Raw genomic sequence first — 21,639 nt, forward strand, 5'->3', positions numbered from 1 at the left:
AATTTGAAATGCTGCATATTTATTATCATAATCATCATATTCAAAATAAAAAATATATGTACCGCCTTCAAGTTGATTCCAACTTATGGTGACCCTATGAATAGGGTTTTCATGAGGCTGAGAGGCAGTGACTGGCCCAAGGTCACTCAGTGAGCTTCATGGCTATGTGGGGATTTGAACCCTAGTCTCATTTTGTTCTCACAACAACCCTGTGAGATAGTAGGTTAGACTGGCCCAGGCAGGGTTATTCAGTGAGCAAATAGGATCTCTTTTAATTGTGCTATCGACCTGCTTACTTCCACTCTGACTGGGGGATCTTGCAGCATGGGGAAGAGATGGGGGCACATCACAGCTGAAGTTCACCCATATAGGAGCATTATCTCTTGTTTATTACAGAGACGCCTGTTGCAGGTTTTGCTGCTGAGAGCAGCAGTCAGTTAGTGCGGCCACTTGAGTCACAGCTTGTTGATCCTGAGGAGGCAAAACTAGCAAGTGAGGTTCAGAAAGGAGGCCCTGTGCACGAGGAGGAGGAGGGCATGAAGCAGTGCCAGTTGCCCACAGCCACATCTGCAGAACAGCAAGTACCATGGTTTGGCTTTGAGAAAGCTTGTACATTTGTGAGCCAGAGTGGGAAAAATGTTGTTGTACGATGCAATTACTGCCTTCCAAGGATCAAAAATCTGAGATCAGCTGTTTCCCCCTCATCCAATGTGAAGAAACATTTTGAGGTAAGCCTTTGTCATGCTGGTCCTCAAAGAGTGTCCATTGTCTATTTATGTTTAAATTGTGAAGTTCCTCTTCCATTTTTTCTTGGATTCATGCTTTGTTCTTCTTCCTCAGAGGGCACTCCCTGAGAAGCTGAGAGCAATTGAAGAAGCAATAAAGGCAAGGAGACGTGGCCTTCCTGAACCAATGCATGACACCCCTCCTCCCAAAATGCTGAAGCAGCAGCAGACAACCCTTGAGAGGTGGGGATCTGGCAGGGATCTGCTTCTTCTGGCAGCCTGCGTACACCCTCGCTTCAAACTAGATCGGCTGGAATCGTGTCAGGCCACCACCCATACCAACAAGTAAGAACATTAGGGAAGCCCTTTGGGTGGATTACTCCAAGGGAAATGTTGTCTCAAGGGAGGCATCAGAGGGCTTAAGGTGGTAGGCAGGGGCTGGGCCTTTTCTTCCTGGGGCTCCTCATCACAACCTTGGGTTGCTGCAGGTAATCCTTAAGGGTCTGCTGTGCTGCCCCATGAGTGTGGTGACTTGGTCACCTTCCTACCTTCCATGTCATCATCCACAGGCTCAGGCTGGACCCTGAACCAGGGGACATGACAAGCATCAGGAAATGAAGAGCAGATGATGGTTTCCTAACATATATGTGTTAACATATCCTCTCTCTTTCTTAGATACACAATGGAAGCCTTGTTGAAAGCCGAAATAAAGATGGGTGTACTTAATGAGGACAGTGATCAGTCTTCAGATAAAGACCAGGAAGGAGATGACTTAGAAGATGACATCTTTAATTTTCTGCCCCAGGGCAAGAAGTCAGCAGTGGACACTGCTGAGGAGGAACTGGTGAGGTACCTGAGGTCTCCCAGCAGGGAAGTGTCATCACTCCATGGCTTTCCACGTGTGCTGCGGTGTTTTTTGCAGCACAACACAGGCATGCCTTCAAGCGCCGCAATAGAACGCCTGTTCAGTACTGGTGGCAACGTAATGACTGTAAAAAGACATTCCTTGTCTGACATGCTCTTTGAGCATCTTGTTCTTTTGAGACATAACAGAAACATATTATAAAAGCATTTCAAGTGTAAAATTTGATTTCAAGAGTTGGGGTATCTTCATTGCTTGGGGGGATGTGAGATTCTGTTATGCCATCATGTTAATCTTATGGATAATTTTTTTTATTCTACTACCCCCTGTGTGTGTGTGTTTATTTTTAATATTATTTTGGGCTTCTTAGATGTGCAGCAGCCAAGGCCAGCACCTTGTAGGAGTTTTTTTAAAAAAGTAACTGAAATGTAATTGTAGTGATTACTTTTGAGAAAAAGTAAAGTAATCAGTTACTTTCAGAGCGATTGTAATTGTAACGGTAATTACTACTTTTTTGGGCCAAGTAATTGTAACTGTAATTTATTACTTTTTAAAAGTAATCTTCCAAGCTCTGCTCCCAAGTGAAAATGAGCTAAAGCTTAAGAAAGAGGCCTTTCCAATACTTGTAAGCCTCCACTAACCTGGTGTCTGCCAGACATTTTGGACTGCAACATTTGTAATCCTAAACATCTGGAGGGCACCACCATGTTGTTTTTAAATTGTTGTTTTTAAATTGTTTTTAAATTTGTATATTTGTTTTTAATGTTTTTAATTGTTGTAAACCGCCCAGAGAGCTTCGACTATGGGGTGGTATACAAACGTAGGTGTGGCGGCACCTACCCTGTGGAGTTCCCTCCCTTTGAATATTAGGCAGGCGTCATCTCTGTTGTCTTTTTGGCACCTTTTGAAGACTTTCCTCTTTCAACAAGCCTTTTAAGTTGAGACCTATCCCAGTCTGTGTCTGTGTTAGAATTGCTTTTAATATCTTTTCTTTAATAATATGTTTTTAACCCTTTTTTGTTTTTAAAGATGTTTTTAAAGCTTTTTTAAAATGTTTTTAACGTTTTGTTTTAATGTATTTTAAGGTCTTTTTATGATGTTTTAAAGTATTTTTCGCGCTTCTGTTTGCCGCCCTGGGCTCCTGCTGGGAGGAAGGGTGGGATATAAACCAAGTAATCAATCAATCAATCAATCAATCAAGGGGAAGCCTGCTGTAAGCTTGTCCCTGCTCTCAGCCCTGATAGTCACAAGGACTGGGAAAGGTCCTCATAGGAAAGGAGCGGCCGCCAGACAGTTCCCTGAGCCTTGGCACAGCCAAGTGAGCCAGAAGTATGCCCTGGCTGATTGCAGCAAAAGCCACTGAGAAGTCCAACAGAGCGCATTCCTTCTCTGTTTCCTAGCATGGATTGCCACCAAGGTGCCCCAAATTGCTCTATCTGATAACTGGGCCTGAAGTAGGGTTGCCAGGTCAGAAGCTTCCCAAAACCTGAGATCTGAGGGGCGGGCCCTAGTGATGTCATGGGGCGGGCTTGAGTGATGTCATGGGGCGTGCCCCAGTGATGTCATTAAGCATGATACATTAAGCATCAATCACAGTTGCTTGGAGCATACAATTAAAAAAATATATCTGATTGGAAATTAAGCTAGACATCTTAGCTAAAAGGTGGAGCCTGGGTAGGGAACATTTAATCTAGCCTACTTGCTTTCAGCAAGAAGAGTTAAGTGCCTTCAGGCCAGGCCAGTCACCAGAAGGTCACTGTAGGGACAAAGGAGCTTAGTGTTGTTAGATGGGAACTTTGGGGAGTAAAGATGGATGCCCCTGAAGGCTGCAATTCTAAACACACTTACTAAGGGATTAAGCCCCATAGAACTCAACAGGACTGACTTCTAAGTAGATATAGTTTGGATTGTGCTGTTGGTAAAGCTTGACGAGGGTTCTTCTGCAAAGACATCCATATCCAAGCAGGGTTGGCAACCCCTTGCCTGGAATACCCTGCCCTTATCTTTTAACGTGGCTGCTCCAAACTTGTTTACAGATTAGACCCTTCAGAAAGAGGTCTGAGAAATGAGTAAGAGTAAGAAGTATCTTTTAAAATTGTTTTTTTCAATTCACTCTGGAATGCACATCATACCTAGGGCAGATCAACACCATTCCTTTAAAGCACATTCAACACCCATTTGAAGCACATGAATCCCACCACAGAATCATGGGAACTGCAGTTTGTTAAGAGCGGTGAGAACTATAACTGTGAGGGGGAAATGACACTTCCCAGAATTCTTTAGGGGAAGTCGTGCGCTTTAAATGCGAGTTGGATGTGCTTTACACATATTGTGTGAATCCACTTAATAAATTTTGCCTGCATATAAATTGTTTTAATTAATTTTTCAAAATGGAAATGAGCTATAAACTGTAGTGGGTGACCATGGGCTACTCACCATCTCAGCCTATCTGCCCCTCAGGATGAAAACAATGGAGAACCATGACTACCCCAAGGCATACTTAAAATGTAAAGGAAGTATTGTACAACCATAGTATGAAATCGGATACTTATAGGGACACAGTATGACAAAACTGGGCAGAAGTAATGACTGGGGTACCACAGGGCTCGGTCCTGGGCCCAGTGCTCTTCAACATTTTTATTAACAATTTGGATGAGGAGGTACAGAGCATGCTTATCAAATTTGCCGATGATACAAAATTGGGGGGCATAGCTAATACTGTGGAAGACAGAAAGAAAATTCAAAGGGACCTTGATAGGCTGGAGCATTGGGCTGAAAACAACAGAATGAAATTCAACTGGGATAAATGCAAAGTTCTACACTTAGGAAAAAGAAACCAAATGCACAGTTATAAGATGGGGGATACTTGGCTCAGCAATATGACATGTGAGAGGGATCTTGGAATTGTCGTTGATCACAAGCTGAATATGAGCCAACAATGTGATGTGGCTGCAAAAAAGGCAAATGCTATATTAGGCTACATTAACAAAAGTATAGTTTCCAAATCGCATGAAGTATTAGTTCCCCTCTATTCAGCACTGGTTAGGCCTCATCTTGAGTGCTGCGTCCAGTTCTGGTCTCTGCACTTCAAGAAGGATGCAGACAAACTGGAACAGGTTCAGAGGAGGGCAACAAGGCTGATCAGGGGACTGAAAACAAAGCCCTATGAGGAGAGACTGAAAGAACTGGGCATGTGTAGCCTGGAGAAGAGAAGATTGAGTAGAGATATGATAGCACTGTTCAAGTACTTGAAAGGTTGCCACACAGAGGAGAGCCGGGATCTCTTCTCGATTGTCCCAGAGTGCAGGACACGGAATAATGGGCTCAAGTTGCAAGAAGCCAGATTTCGACTGGACATCAGGAAAAACTTCCTGTTAGAGCCATACGACAAAGGAACCAATTACTGGAGAGGTAGTGGGATCTCCAACACTGGAGGCATTGAAGAGGCAGCTGGACAGCCATCTGTCGGGAATGCTTTGATTTGGATTCCTGCATTGAGCAGGGGGTTAACTCTAATATTCTATGATTCTATGAAAATATTTATATAAGCATGACTATCAAATATGTTTATTATTTATACAACCTGTAAAGATATTTATAGTGCAATCCTATGTTTGTTTACTTAGAAGCAAGCCCCAATATATTCAATGGGGCTTACTCAACCAGGGAAAACTGTACTCTGAAGTGATAAGGAACTTGTTCATTTAGCAAGTCTTTTAAGTTTGAGAGCTTATCCCAGTCCATGTTGGAATTGCTTTTTAATATGTTTTCAAACCTTTTCCTTAAAAAAAAAAGTTTTTAAAGCTTTTAAGAATGTTTTTAAAGATGTTTTGTTTTAATATATTTTAAAGTCTGTTTTTATGATTTTTAAAGTGTTTTTAGTGCTTTTGTTTGCCGCCCTGGGCTCCTACTGGGAGGAAGGGTGGGATATAAATCAAATAATAAATAAATAAAAATAAATAAATAAACTTCATTCACCCAACCCAAAATTTGGAATCATGCCACTTTAAGCTGTTTTCCAACTGTTTATTCTTTTTATGGTTATATTGGTTTTTAAAGTGATTTATTTCTTATTGTGAGCTGCCTTCGTTTCCAGTCACCAGCCCTACACACACACATAAAATACACCCCATATAATAGTTTATTATCAAACCAGTTGGTCATTGAGGAACATTTTTTTAAAAAAATCAGTATTAGTTTCCTACATAATAAAAACTGTGATAAACCCTGCCTAATTTCTTTAAAAATAGGGTTGGGGAGGGAGAGAAAGATTTACAACACAAACACAAGTCTGCGCTATGTTTACTCAAAAGTCCTATTAATTTACAGCACATCCTAACCATGTCTACTCAAAAGTAAGTCCTAATGGAGTTCAATGGGGTTTACTCCAGGTACATGGGATTAGAATTGCTTTACTCCCAGGAAAGCAGATATTGGATTAAATACTTTCATATTTCATAGCCCAGGGTCTGACTCTTGGACAGAAGAGGAAAAAACCTGTTAAGCCATATTACTTACGCAGACTGCAAAAATCTTAAAGCCACCATTTTCTGATGTTGAAATTAAGCCTAGGCGTGCCTGGATCAACAAGTCACAACCCTGGCTTCATTAGCTACAATCCTGAAAGGGCGGAGTTACAGCCAGAGCTTTGAAAAGTTACTTTTTTAAAACTACAACTCCCATCAGCCCCAGCCAGCATGGCCACTGGATTGGGCTGATGGGAGTTGTAGCTAGAGCAAGGAATTGTTCTAAAGATTGTAAAAAAACAGTCGTGCGGGGAAGTGGTTGACGTTTTGGTGTATATCTCGGGAACCAGACCACCTAGAAACTTAATTTGTTTTTAAAATTGAAGCTGAGAGTCTGGAGATTAAGGGGTGCTAGCCGGGGAGCGGGAGGAGCCCCCCCAAAAATGGAGACTCCAGCCAAAAACCGGAGACCTGGTAACTCTAGCCTGAAGCCAGACTGAAAGGGATTCAGAAGATCAACCTCCTCCAAGAAAACCTGGAGTTAAAAATATCACCACCATATTAAAAAACTGACGTTTCACCTGGAGACTCTCAAGGCTCTTTTGGAGAGCTTCCGGCAGGGGAACTTCATGTCGCCCCTGGACCTGACAGAGGCCTAACTTCACATGCTGATTCGCCCACTCCATCGCCATGTTTCACTTACCAGAGCAGGCGCTACCAGCGCAGGGCCCTGCCCCGTGGGCTGACCTCAGCTCCAGGTGTGCTTACCAAGGTGTTGGGGACACTAGTAGCAAGCCTCAGAAAGCCTGCGGTTCACCTGTTTCCATATCTGTGTGGTATTCTGATCCTGTCCGGCTTCCTCCTGCAGGCCCAGGAGGTCTTCACCACAACCCCAGACTGCCCAGGGAGGGATTGTCTGGCCCACTCAAGTGACCCCTTCTCAGTGCCTTCTTCCTGCTGCCCAGTGGAGTGAGGGGGTGGCGACAACCCACACAGGGTTCCTCCTCTTCCCTCCTGCAGAACAGGAACTGGTCACAGTTAGCCCAGCATTGGTTTTACCAAGGTGGCATATGTGGCCCAAGTAATGGCGACAGCACTCGGGAGTGATTGTGCCAATGGCTCCACACATCTCACCACTGCACAGCGTAACCAGGAGTCTCAACAGGCGCACCGGCCATATCAGCCGGAAAATCCCTCAGAGTGTTCACGAATGCATCAGTCTCTGAGGGCGGATGGTCCGCTCTCTTGGCAAAGACCAGGTCTATGAGGGTCAGAGAAAGCCCCCTGGTTGCCATAGAGGCCACGAGGTCCTGCGCTGGCCCATTTGAGGCAGCCTCAGCGTGAATATTGAAGCCTGCCAGCACTACTGTGAAGGAGTTCTCCAGATGCAATTTAGTTGCCAAAGAGGCAGCTGCAGCTGTCTGCTCAACCTGGGTGGGTTGGGAAACCAAGAATGCTCTGAAGAAGCCAGGACAGTAGTCTGGACAGTGCCTGGAGTCATATATATGCCACCTTTGGTTCCATGATGGAAAAAGTTGGGATACAAATGTAAGAAAACAAATAAAAATGAAGGCCCCACCCAGTGAGTCCTTTTTAACAGGGCCCAGTTGGATTTCCCTGTGCATTTCAGCTGGTAGTTGCATTTGCTGTCCCTTTCTCTTAATGCAGCACCCAGGACTGCAACTCTGTCTGGAGCAGCTTCACTTGGCTTAGCGGGGAAGGTGAAACATTTCCTGCTATAACCATCACGGCTCCTGTGATACAACTTCTTCTTTCTGTCCTATCTCGAAGCTAAACAAAAGGTATTTACACGTAAATGCTGCTGTTCCCCATGGGGGCGGGAGGAGGAGGAAGTTTGAAAAGAGTGGGAATTCACCCCTCTCTCCTCCTACCATGCGAGCAACATAACAACAATATAATTGGTCATTGAGAGATATTTGCAGAAGTCTCACATAGATAGCAAGTGCATGAAGGTTCTTGTGAATTATCTACATTTACTCAAAAGCACAACACTGAAGAAGAAAATGCCACAAATAGGGTGTTGTTTCTGGTCTGGGGGGATGCTGAGCCCCACTTTTTTTGCAATATGCCCCAGATCTCCAGCCCCTTCGCTCCCTTTTTATTCTTTTGCTGAAGGTGGTGACTAGTTCCCAGTTCCTTATTTATATGAAAGTTTTAAACACAGCTCAAACAAAATTCTTTTTAAAGAATTACAGTATCTGTGTCCCACAAAGTAAGCTCTGGAATCTTCTGTCATGATGTGCGAGGGGGGGGGAGGGCTGTCTTCTTTGAAATCCACAATAATTTTTCCAATCAAAATTATGTTTGTACAAAAGTCATGAAGGCACAATAACTGCAGATAACAGTGGCAAATATTTATTTATTGAAACAGTTATTCCGAAGACAAAATATTTTATTGTCATAACATAATAATATATCATACACATAATCATATACATCATACATATCTGAAACGCTACATATCACAATGAACCCAGCAATGTACCAGGTTATACATCCTTTTATTTATTTATTTATTTTATTAAATGTATATACCGCCCCATAGCCGAAGCTCTCTGGGCGGTTCACGACAGTCCTACATCAAATACAATAAACCACATATTTAGACAATTTAAAACAACTTTAAAATTTTTAAATTCTTAAAAAGTTAAAAAACAATTTTAACACATACTAAAATGCCTGGGAGAAGAGCAATGTTCCTCCAGTTCATAACAAACATGCTCCATTTCTCTGCAAAAAGATTGTTCTGTTGCCCACCCTCTCTGACCCTCACCATGGTAGTGAGATTGACCAGACATGGAAAGTAACACCATCTAATTCCCCACAGTAAGCATTCTTGTCTTCTTCCAACTGACAGCAATCAACATTCAAGTGGCTATTAAAAGATACCTTTTCTATATCATGAGGTAACATTTAGTCCTTTATAAAACCAAACAACATAACCAAAGGATCTAATGGTAACTTGTAGCATGTCATAATTTCAATTGCATGTATTATTTCTCACCAATTTTTTAATTATTATTTTGGGGACAAACCAAAAAAATGTGGGTTATATCTGCATTTATTGTCTTACATCTCCAGCACATGTTGCCAACATTATTATAAATATAATTAAGCCTTGCGGGAGTTAAATACCATCAGAAAATAAATTTATAGAAATTTTCTTTCAAATTTATAGTGACTACCTGTTGTGGGATATTTTGCCAAATCCAGTTCCAAGCATCTGTTGAGATCTGACAAGCAGGCTGTAATTTCCAACTATTTTGATAAGTATTGGTTGTTGTGTCTATGTCTGTTAGATATATCAAGGCAGTGTTCAACATACAAACATAACAACATCAGTACAAGTATCCATAACTGAAAACATCAATAAAGCATCGGTAGATTTTTTAAAAAGAAATTCATACTGTGACAGCCTGTCTAAATAATAAGGTTTTCAGAAGACATCTAAAACAAGGCAGGAACTCAGGGTGTGCATCCCACAATAAGCTCAAGGCCATGCCAAATCATACTTTACAACCTCCAGGACAGTATCCTCTATGAGATGACATTGGATGATATCTGTCCCAAAACCTTCCTTGGGCGCAAGACACTGTCAGGTATGGTACCCCCACACCAATAATAACCAAAATGTGTATTCTACTTATTTATATCCTATCTTTCCTTCAAGGAGCTCAAGGTGGCATACATAGGTCTGCCTCTCCCCACTGCATCATCACAACAACCCTATGCTGTAGGGTAGGCTGAGAGTGAGTGACGGGCCCAAGGTCCTGAAGTGAGCTTCATATTTGACCTCCTGCACTCCCTGGTCCTGGTCTAGTATTCTTAATCATTACATCACACTGGCAGTGTACAATATACAGCATCTAAAACTCAAATTGTGTAGAATATACCATAGATTATACAGTAGCTTAAAGCAAATATTTATGTCCTACTGCATTCAGTCTCACCACCACCATCACTTTTTACAGAAGTGGATGAACTTTTCAGGCATCGTAGCCTCCCCAAGGTAAAGGAACACCTGCCAAATTACAGCCAAATAGGCCCAGGGACTTTTGTTTTGGACACTTTAAAATGTGTTTGCCTATAACTTTTATTTTTGGGTAGTCTTGGATGAAATTTGCAGGCTAGCTTGCCCCTTTGGAGAGCATGCATCTTGACAGATTTAAGAACATAAGAAGAGCCTGCTGGATCAGGCCAGTGGCCCATCTAGTCCAGCATCCTGTTCTCACAGTGGCCAACCAGGTGCCTGGGGGAAGCCCGCAAGCAGGACCCGAGTGCAAGAACACTCTCCCCTCCTGAGGCTTCCGGCAACTGGTTTTCAGAAGCATGCTGCCTCTGACTAGGGTGGCAGAGCACAGCCATCATGGCTAGTAGCCATTGATAGCCCTGTCCTCCATGAATTTGTCTAATCTTTTAAAGCCATCCAAGCTGGTGGCCATTACTGCATCTTGTGGGAGCAAATTCCATAGTTTAACTATGCGCTGAGTAAAGAAGTACTTCCTCTTGTCTGTCCTGAATCTTCCAACATTCAGCTTCTTTGAATGTCCACGAGTTCTAGGATTATGAGAGGGAGAAAAACTTTTCTCTATCCGCTTTCTCAATGCCATGCATAATTTTATACATTTCTGTCATCTCTCCTCTGACCCGCCTTTTCTCTAAACTTTGTTGTTATGTGCCTTCAAGTCGATTACAACTTATGGCGACCCTATGAATCAGCAACCTCCAAGAGCATCTGTCATGAACCACCCTGTTCAGATCTTGTAAGTTCATTCTCTAAACTAAAAAGTGCCAAATGCTGCAACCTTTCCTCATAAGGGAGTCGCTCCATCCCCTTGATCATTCTGGTTGCCCTCTTCTGAACCTTTTCCAACTCTATAATATCCTTTTTTGAGATGAGGTGACCAGAACTGTACACAGTATTCCAAATTTCTGCAGGAGAGCTGCAGCGGTTTCCCCCAAGGGCAGTCATTATAGTTTTGTTTTCGTTTTTTGGCTTACAAAAGGAAATTGAATAAAAAAGAAGGAAAAGGAAGCACTTAATCTTCCCTAGTGTTTTGTGGACAAGTTATCTGAAAATTGCAGGCATAACAAAGGTGCCCTGGGTAAGAAGCCTGCCAGACTGCAGGCAAATAGGCCGGAGCACTTTTTTTTCCCCCTGCGAAGGGCCATAGCTCCGTAGCAGAGCATCTTTGCATGCAGAAGGTCCCAGGGTTCAGTCCCTTGCTGTATCTCCAGGTAAGGCTGAGAGCATTCCCTGCCTGAAACCCTGGAAAGCCACTGTCTGTTAGTGTAGACCAGCCTTTCCCAACCAGTGTGCCTCCAGAAGTTGTTGGACCACCTCCCATCTTCCTGACCTTTGGCAATGCTGGCTGAGGCTGATGGGAGTTGTGGTCCAACAACATCTGGAGGCACACTGGTTGAAAAAGGCTGGTGTAGACAATACTGAGCTAGGTACACTAATGTCTGATCGTTTCCTAGGTGCTAGATTTAGTAGTAGTAGTATTTGCCCACCCCAGCAGCAACAGAAGCAGCAGCAGAAATTCTGCAGGCCATTTACAAGCCACTGTGTTGCCCGCATCCCCCCCTCGGGAAGGGTGGCTATTTAAAGAGAAATCCTACCCTCTTCCTTTTCCTAGACTTTTGTGATGTTGTCTGTTGCGGTCTGTCCACTTGTCTCCTTGCTCAGATACGGAGCGGGGTCCACCTTGTTGCTCAGGAATCCCAAGTAGAGCGGCATGTGCTTCTTGCCCTTTTTCACAAAGTAACAGATGCTACAGGGAAGACAAAGCGAGCAAAGACAAGCCATCAGCACAGCCAGCGAGGCCCTGGGTGCCTCAGGAGGGCAAAGGTGCACAGCATCTTTGTCGCTGATCCGAGCTGTAAAGTTTTTGCCCCTGTCACGGTAATAACACAGGGTTTCGTCCAAATCTGGCACAGTGATAGCCGAGGCACCTAGGACATCTAGCCATTGCAGCTCACAGCAGCTGAAGGGATTCCCTGCCACAGACATGGACTGGAGACTCCTTGCCAGGTGCATGACTGTAGCTTCCTCTAAGCTCGGCAGGCGGTTTGCTCGGATGTTCAGCTTCTCCAGTGGAGCACAATGCAGGCTGCGAGGCAAAAGGCTCAGCTTGTTTTCTGACAAGTCCAGTCTTTTCAGCACCCCAAGGCAAGGGAAGTTCAGGCCAGAGATCTTCATCTGGCTTCCTCTTAAAGAGAGCTCCTGCAAAGAAGATTCCAGACCCTCCAAAGCAGCTCCTGGCATGGACAAGCCCTTGTTCTCCGACAGGTCCAGAGAAGACAAAGGGGTGTGACTGAACTGATGGCTGTGCACTGTGCCAAGGTTGTTCCCACGCAAGCTGAGGTGCCTGAGCCGGGGGATGCGCTGGAAGCTTGTGCAGTTCTCTCTTTCAGCTGAAGGGCGTTCTCTCTTGGAGACATTCCATGCCCTACAGAGCTGGATGTTGTTGAGACTCATGTCCACTGCCTCCAGATCAGGCATAATGTCAAAAAAACATTGTGGCAAGTAATGTATGGCATTTCCTTGGAGATCCAGCTTCCTCACTGACAGCGAGATGAGGTCCTGCCTAACCCCAACCCCAGGCTGTCTTCTGTTGGCATCAGGGCTCTGAAAACTGCAATTAGTGGGCAGTTCTACAGTGATGTCCTGAAGGCAGTTCATACCCATGCTAAGAGACTGGAGAGAATTCAAGCTGTAAAGGAATCTGACTGGAAATGATTCCAGATGGTTGTTGCTCAGATCCAAGTCGGTTACCTTTCTCAAGCGAAGATTGGCACTGGACATGTCCCAGGGCCGCCTGTAATGACCAGGTGAATATAACTCTGTCCTGGTGGAGCTGGCTGCCAAGAGGGCAATGGTGTTGTGTGAGACGTTGAGATGCCCCAGCTGGTTTCTTCTGGGGAGCAGCGGGAGGAGAACCAGCCGGTTGTGACTGAGGTCCAAGGCCTGCAGCTGGTAGGGAGCCTCCCCACTAGCCAGCCCTCCTTCTGCTACCTCAAAGAACTCCAGCATGTTGTAGCTGAGGTTTAAAATGCGCAGCTGGGTTAGGCTGAAGCCTGAGATGCAGGGAAGGGAATTCATGGCCAAGTTCAGCACCTCCAAGCCGCTCAGCAGGGTAAAAGCTCCTTCCTCAATCTCTGCAATGTAATTGCTTTTCATGTTGATCTCCCTTAGCTTTGGCATGCCTTGGAAGATGCTCTCTGACAGTCGAGTCACGTGGTTCCTGGAGAGGTCCAGCCGCTCTAAAGAGGGGAGGCTGTGAAGGTACAAAGCCACCATGTCATTGTCTAAGTTGTTTGCCGAGAGGTCAAGGGCTACCAAACTCACCAGCGCCAGGAAAGCTTTTGCATTGGAGTTGTAGTCCCGATGGAGATGGTTTGTGGCTAGGATCAGAGAGTGAAGGCGGACAAGGTGCTTCAGGGCTCTCTCTGACACCCACTGCAGGCGGTTTGAGCCCAGGTCCAGCTGCTCCAAGTGCTCTAGAGTGGCTGTGTCACTCTCTGTCAGGTTTAAGATGGCATTATGAGAGACATCAATCCGCTTAATTCCATAGCCAAGTCCCTGTGGAAAAGTGGAGAAGCCTCGGCCTTTGCAGGATATGTAAAGCGAGATCTGCAGAGAAACGGAGAGGGTGGGAGAGGGACAGAATAACAAGGGGAGAGTCAGTCAGACTTTGCAGCTGTTCAAAATCCTCAGTCATGAGGGCCTCTACCTTCCTCTGGTCCCCAAGAAACCACAAGACTTTGGGAGGAATTCACATGACTCAAGAACATAGCTGGGCACTGTCAAGTCTTCAGGTTACCAGGTTTCAACCCAGCCCGCACTTACCTCATGACCCTCTTGGGTGAGCAGGAAACACAGAGTTATGGGCCACGGTCGCATTGAGACCATAAAGAAGTACCTTGAAGGACCCAACTAATCAGGCTACAGTTGGCCTCCAAAAGTGCTCAACCAGGTTGTGCCCCCCCCCAAGTGTAAAAGCATGATAGGGATGATCATCCTGACATGTAAAATTAGGGTTTTTTTTAATGGGGTTCCTGTAGTTGTGTGGGGGTGGTATTGCTATTGTTTTGTTGTTGCTTATTGTTATGTTTTTACAGACTGTTTTGTTTTGTTTTAACATTATAAGTCGCTTGGGGACCTTTGGGTATCAAGCGACTAATACATTAATAAATAATAATAATAATAATAATAATAATAATAATAATAAATGTGTGTTTTCAAATATCTCCACCCTGCCTTTCAGGGCACACTGCCCTCACAAGAAAGTTTATGAACATTTACAATGTAGATCTCTCCTTGGAACTCAGGGGTCCCATGTTCGCTTACCTTGTTTGCAAAAAAGTGTTTGGCGAGTTTTGGAGGGCCTAGAAGTGTAGGAGCAGCAACTTACAACATTGGCAAGCAAGACAGAGTTATGAGAGGCCTGAGATTGGTATGGGAGACTGGTCTTAGATCTCTGATTTTGGAGGGGGAGTGGAATACGATGTGGAGTAAGCCTCGCCTCAAGCCCTTATCAGTGAGAAATGGGGGTTCAATGCTAAAGCGAATGCATACATTCATTTATTAAATTTATGTCTTGCACTTCCTTCCAAAAGGAGCCCAGGATGACAAACAGGTGATAAAGCACTAAAAACATCTATAAAATATCTTTAAAAACAAATCATATTTAAAATATATTTAATTAAAAAAAAATCTAAAAAAGCAATTCCAACACAGACGCAGACTGGGATAAGGTCTCTGCTTAAAAGGCTTGTTGAAAGAGGAAGGTCTTCAATAAGCACTGAAAAGATAACAGAGATGGCGCCTGTCTAATATTTAAAGGGAGGGCATTCCAAAGGGTAGGCACCACTACACTCAAGGTCCGTTTCGTATGTTGTGCAGAACGGACCTGCTGGTAAGATCATATCTGTAGGAGGCCTTCACCTGCAGAGTACAGTGATTGACTGGGTATATAACATGATCTTTCAGCTATCCTGGTCCCAAGCTGTACAGGGCTTTGTACACCAAAACCAGAAGCTTGAACTTGGCCTGGTAGCAAATGAGCAGCTGGTGCAATTCTTTCAGCAGCGGGATAACATGTTGGCAATACCATGCCTCAGTGAGCAGTCAGGCCACCGCATTTTGCATCAGCTGCAGCTTCCAGACCAACTTCAAGGGTAGCCCCACATAGTATGCATTATAGTAATCCAGCCTGGAGGTTACCAGTCCATAGATAACAGTGGTGAGGCTATCCAGAAATGGCCACAGCTGAAGCTGGCAAAAGGCACTACTAGCCACTGAGGTCACCTGGGCCTCTAGCAACAAAGATGGATCCAGGAGCACCCCCAGACTACAGACCTGCTCTTTCAGAGGGAGTATGAGCCCATCCAAAGCAGGCAATTGACCAATTATGCAGTCTCGGGAACCACCAACACACAGCATCTCTATCTTGCTAGGATTCAGATTCAGTTTACTGGCCTGCATCCACCGCACCACCAAGTCCAGGCACTGGTCCAAGGCTTGCGTGGACTCTCTCGATTAAGATGTTACAGAGAAACAGAGTTGGGTATCGTCAGCGTACTGCTGACACTCGCCCCAAATCTCCTGATGACCCCTCTCAATGGCTTCATATAGATGTTAAACAGCATGGGGGACAAAATAGTACCCTGTGGCACCCCACAGCACAACTACCAGGAGGGTGAAAGGCAATCAACCAATGCTGTTCTCTGAAATCAACCCCAGAGATAGGATTGGAACCATTGTAAAACCCATCTGATAAGATCTCACCAAGTCAGTTCAGGAGGATACCAGGGCCACTCAGAGATGAAGTAACAATAACAGGGTCACACTCCCCCGTCCTTCTCCCAATAAAGGTCATCCATGAGGGTGACCAAGGCCAATTCAGTCTCATAACCAGGCCTGAACCCAGATTGAAATGGGTCGAGATAATCTGTTTCATCCAAGAGTACTTGCAATTGCTGCACCACAACCCTCTCGATCACCTTCCCTGTATGTCTACATCACATTAATAGAAGTTTGTCACCTGGGAAGATTTCTATTTTACTTCTTTGTGGGTCTCCAGTGCCTTCCAAGTCTCAATGTGCCTCCTATATTCAGAACCACCTGGTGAATCCCTTTCCCCCTTTCAAGGTTAGGGTTCTTCTCATTCCCAGGCATGCTCAGCCTTTACAAAATGCCTTACTCCATTCTCCATTTCCTTCCTCTTTGGCAGTGCTTTCCACCCACTGCGATAGATATTCTGACAACACACAACTCTCTCCTTTACATCTCCAGCTGTGGTGGTGGATGTGCTAGACAGATGTCTTGCCTCGGTCATGGACTGGATGAGAGCCAATAAACGGAAGCTCAATCCAGACAAGACTTTGGCACTGTTAGCTGGTGCTTCCCTGGACCATTTGGTGGGCGACACTTGCTCTGAAGGAGCAGGTGCATAGCTTGGGGGTATTTCTGGATCTATTACTGTCCCTTGAGGCTCAAGTGGCCTCGGTGGCAAGGAGTGCGTTCCATCACCTTTGGCTGGTGGCCCAGCTGTGACCATATCTGTGTTGGAATGTATGAGGTTCAACTCCAACTTGTGGGTTGGGGCTGCATGGGGCTAAAGGCATAGCTAGAGAGGAGACCTCTTGGTTGCTAAGCTACACCTGTCCTTTGATCTCCTGCTGTCTCTTCCTTCCTGCTTTACTGATATGCAAGGAATGTTGATCTCAGTTCCTTCCTGCCTTCCTACAGTCTTCTTTCTCAAGAGGGGAGCAAACATCTTTCCTTTGTCTCTCCCTCTCCACCAGCATGAGGGCTAGCACTGGGCACAGTATTTGGCTCTCCAGCATAACTAGTTAGCTAGATGTAAGGACTCTTTCCTATCAAGCATGTACTTCCAGAATAAAGTATTTCTTTCTTATTTTAAAGCTTAAAGTCTCTGTCTGACTAATTTGCAGGGAAGGTAGAATCTTAGCAGATTCAAACACACACACACACGCTCGCTCAAAAGTCTCCGTTCCGTAGCGCAGCATTAAGACTCTCCGACACTCCCCACCACATACCACCCCCCCGTCTCTTCTCCAGTTCCTCCCCTACTGCATTCAAAATGACACTGACTCCTCAAAAATACATCCCTTGACCCATCGTCTTTCTCCCTAGGAACACAAGAGCCTGCTGCATCAGGGCAGTGGCCCACTTAGTGCAGCACCATTCTCACAGTGGCTGACCAGGTGTCCCAGTGGGAAGAGACCCACAAGCCGGACCTGAGTGCAAAAGCAACTCTTCCCTCCTGCGGTTTCCAGCAACTGGTCTTCAGAAGCATACTGTCTCTGACTATGGAGGCAGAGCACAGCCATCATGGCTAGTAGCCACTGATAGCCCTTTCTTCCATGAATGTGTCTAATCCTCTTTTAGATCAAAGTTGGCGGCTGTCATGACCTCTTGCGGGAGCGAAGTCCATAGTTTAACTTTGTGTTGCATGAAGAAATACTTTCTTTTGCCTGTCCTGAAACTTCCAACATTCAGCTTCATTGGATGTCCATGAGCGTTATAAGAGAGGGAGAAAAACTTTTCTCTAGCCACTTTTGCCATGCCATGCATAATTTTATACACTTCTATTATTCGCCTTTTCTCTAAAGTAAAAAGCCCCAAATGCTGCAATCTTTCCTCGTGGGGAGCTACTCTATCCCCATGCTCATTCTAGTTGCCCTTTTCTGAACCTTTTCCAGCTCTACAATACCCATTTTGAGCCGAGGCAACCAGAACAGTACACAGTAATCCAAATGTGGTCACACCATAGATTTGTAAGGTGGCATTATGATATAAGCAGTTTTATTTTCCATAACTTCCTTAATGATCTCTAGCATGAAATTTACACTTCCATTTTTTGAAGGAAGCCTTCTTAACCTCTAATAACTTCTTTTACTCTGTCTGTCAACCACACCAGCACCCTCTTGGCCCTGGTGGCGCCTTTCCTGATCTGCAGCACACACTCCAGCTGAACTCCTAATACTGTGTTAAACAGCATTTTGGAGTGAAATTGGGCTGTGAGCACACTAGTCGCCTGCAGCAAAGCATTTCCATTGGCCATACCTGGAGGGGCAATGGGTTGATCTGCCGATCAGCTGCAAAATCTCTTTGAAGTGAATTCTTTTAAAAGAAACACACTCAAGCGGCTCCCACCAGATTTTACAGTAAAAAAGGGTGTGGCTTGACAAGCGTCATGTGCCTCCATTTTCAGAAGACAGAGGTGGCGACTGGAACCAGCAGAAGAGGGAGTGTGTCTCTACCTATAGGCCCCTGAGGTCAGGTGTGGTACAGGTAAAGCTGCGACAACATTGGGACAATCAGTGCCCTCTTGATTGTTCCCTTCCACATGTGGCTTGAACTCAGCGCCATTTAAATATAACTCCAAATGCAAGCCATGCTGCCAGGTTGGGCTTGGATTCATCTGAAATCAGATGATGTCAGGGGATTGGCGGGTGGGTGGCCCTGTCCACCTGCCCAGTGTAGCCCACAGGGAGTTGGCCCCAACTAGCTCTAGCCTTCCTAGTATAAGAGGTTGTGTGCCTCCATGTTATGCCCTCAGTCTCTTATTATGTCATTACCCCCTCATCCGCTTGATTTATATCCCGACCTTCCTCCCAGGAGGAGCCCAGGGCGGCAAACAAAAGCACTAAAAACACTTTAAAACATCATAAAAACAAGCTTTAAAACATATTAAAACATCTTTAAAAATGCTTCTTTAAAAAAAGCTTTCAAAATACCTTCTAAGATTAAAAACATTTTTAAAAAGAAGGGTTAAGAACATATTAAAAAGCAATTCCAACACAGACACAGACTGGGATAAGGTCTCAAAAGGCTTGTTGAAAGAGGAAGGTCTTCAGTAGGCACCAAAAAGATAACAGAGATGGCGCCCGTCTAATATTTAAGGGGAGGGAATTCCGCAGGCCAAGTGCCGCCACACAAAAGGTCCGTTTCCTATGTTGTGCAAAACGGACCTCCTGATAAGATGGTATCTGCAGGAGGCCCTCACCTGCAGAGCGCAGTGATCGACTGGGTATATAAGGGGTAAGACGGTCTTTCAGGTATCCTGGTCCCAAGCTGGTTAGGGCTTTGTACACCAAAACTAGAACCTTGAACTTGGCCCGGTAGCAAATGGGCAGCCAGTGGGAGTCTGGTGGGAGGGAAGCTCCTAAAGTAGGTGCTCAACACACAAAAACAGCCAATTGCTTCACTCAGCAAGCATCCTCCCTCTACTACTAAGCTCTGTGCCAAAGCCTACAGCATCCCTTTGTATGACAGAGCAAGAGTGCAGTGATCGACTGGGTATATAAGGGATAAATCGGTCTTTCAGATATCCTGGTCCCAAGCTGTATCCGTCTTTGTACACCAAGACTAGAACCTTGAACTTGGCCCGGTAACAAATGGGAATTGTTTCCATAGGTGATATTTTTCCAGGGTGTGTGTGTGTGTGTCAAATGGGTTAGGGTAGACCTGGGGAACCTGTGGCTACAATGCCCATCAGCCCTGACCATTAGCCCTGCTGGCTGGAGTCACTGGAAGGACCACAGATTCCCGGCCCAGGGCAGAACACAGCAGCATGCAATGGGAGTTTGCCCTCAGCCTGTGTTCAGCTTTCCCTTCCCAAGCTCAGCCTACCGTCTTCCCTCTCCAGCTCTCAAGCAACAACCCTGCGGGACTCAGCCGCTGGCTCAGGCGTCAAGTGAGCCACCTCCCCTCTCCTAGGCAGGGCTCCATCAGTACACATCAGCAGGACTCTGAAGACCTTGTGGAGCTCCAGCTTGGATTGGCTTCATAGCAGGGAAAGGAAATCTGGGGCCCTTTTGAAGTTGTTGGACTGCCGCATCCACCATCCCTGACCACTGACCGGGGCTGATGGGCTATGGAGAAAAACAAGATATCCCCCCCACACACACAGTTTTATAGGTTAGTTAAGGAAGGAGGGATGCAAGACTGGAAAGGGTTATTTTTTTCCTCCCTCTGTCTGACTTTGTGGCGAGGGAGGCTTCAGAATCCCAACCATTTCTAAGCAATGGATCTCAGTGGAGATCCTTGATCAGGCTTAGCTGGCTTGGTTCTAGTCAGCTGTTTTACCACAGGAGTGTCGTCATCTTACCTTCTGGCATGGCAGAGGCTTTGGGGTCTCCTCCCAGTCAGGCTGCGCGCTCAGGAGGACTGGCAGCGGCAGCAGCAGCGGCCAGAGGATGAAGCACCCATAAAGAAAAGCCATGGCCGGAGAAAGCCAGCCTCCAGCAGCCCTGCCTCCAGACACCCTTCAGCCTGACCACAGGCAAAGGAAGGAAAAGGCTTGCACATAAATAGGCCCAGGAGTCTGCGGAGAGAAGATAACTAGTGCTGTGTGCTTCCCAGCCACAGAAGCAGGACAGGCAAAATAGAAGCCAGGAGAGTGCAGAAGGGAAAGCAAAACTGGCCAGAGAAGCCCAGAGGCATGAAACCAGGAACCTCCAGGTGAGCCTTCCAGACCAAAAGGGAAAGAGGTCTTTCAAAAGAGGGAAGCCCAATGGTTTTCTCAGGGAATCTCCAGCTGGAAAGCACACTGGCCTCCAGAGCGATTTGCACCACTTGTAGAGCACCTAGAAGCACACCACAGAATGAGGGTTTGTTCCCCTTCCAGAATCCAGCTTTTCTTGACACAAAATTGGGGATTGCCTCATATGGTTCATTGTAGCAGTAGCCACGTGGGACAGTTTGATCAGAGCCACGTGCAGTTCCAGAAAGTGTGTGGATCTCTCCCCTCCCTTAAATTCAAAGTATCCTGAATGTACAATGGAGGAAAATGCTGCTGTTCTTAATTCTTGCATGCTTTTTTGCTAGTTTTGTCAGTGAATTTCTAAAATGAAAAGTTGGGGCTCTATTTTTTTATTATTAATTGATTATTTTATTCATTTTTATCCCTCCTTTCCCCAAAAACTGGGTCTCAAGGTGGCTTACCAAAATTAAAACAAATACAGGGTAAAAACGTACAAAAAGTTCTGTGCAAATATAATTAAAACTATCTACAGAATTAAAACCATTTAAAGCATATCCATTTAAAAAGCCCAAAGATAAGTAGAACAGCACACTATGAAAAACCCTTACAGGCAGTTCCCCAAAGCCCGTCAGAATAGGAAAGTTTTCACCTGCCAGCGGAAGGCCAGCAAGGAGGGAGCCAGTCTAACCTCCCCCAAGAAGGGAGTTGCAGAGCCTTGGGGCAGCCACCGAGAAGGCTCTTTCCTGTGGTCCCACCAGACGTGCCTGTGAGGGTGGTGGGACAGAGAAAATGGCCTCCCCCAAAGATCTTACACCTTGAACAAGTTCATATATTTATAAAAATATTTATAAAAATAAGTAAATAAATAAATAAATAAATATGGGAAGATACGGCCCTTCAGGTAGCCTGGAACCAAGCCGTATAGGGCTTGATAGGTCCTAACCAGCCCTTTGAACTGTGCTTGGAGACAGACCAGCAGCCAGCGGGGATGTTGCGACAAGGGAGCCATTGCACCCAGTTAACAATCCAGCCGCAGCTCTTTGGAC

The 21,639-nt window shown here is 45.3% G+C and overlaps 2 protein-coding genes across 2 annotated transcripts; one reads left to right on the forward strand and one right to left on the reverse strand.

The window, feature by feature from the left end:
- Positions 1–454: 454 nt before the first annotated feature.
- Positions 455–1,849, forward strand: LOC133371437 (uncharacterized). The gene is made up of 3 exons (XM_061598878.1): positions 455–728; positions 841–1,070; positions 1,401–1,849. The coding sequence occupies exons 1-3, from the start codon at positions 537–539 to the stop codon at positions 1,789–1,791; spliced, it is 813 nt and encodes a 270-aa protein (XP_061454862.1). The 5' UTR covers positions 455–536; the 3' UTR covers positions 1,792–1,849.
- A 6,666-nt stretch (positions 1,850–8,515) lies between these two features.
- LOC133371501 (transforming growth factor beta activator LRRC32-like) lies at positions 8,516–20,332 on the reverse strand. Its single transcript, XM_061599034.1, has 2 exons — positions 20,219–20,332; positions 8,516–13,710 (listed from the first exon to the last, which is right to left on the reverse strand). Exons 1-2 carry the CDS (start codon positions 20,330–20,332, stop codon positions 11,710–11,712), a joined length of 2,115 nt encoding a protein of 704 aa, XP_061455018.1. The 3' UTR covers positions 8,516–11,709.
- Positions 20,333–21,639: the final 1,307 nt, after the last annotated feature.

Source organism: Rhineura floridana, chromosome 16 (genome assembly GCF_030035675.1).
Source record: "Rhineura floridana isolate rRhiFlo1 chromosome 16, rRhiFlo1.hap2, whole genome shotgun sequence".
In the NCBI taxonomy this organism is placed as follows: Eukaryota; Metazoa; Chordata; class Lepidosauria; order Squamata; family Rhineuridae; genus Rhineura; species Rhineura floridana.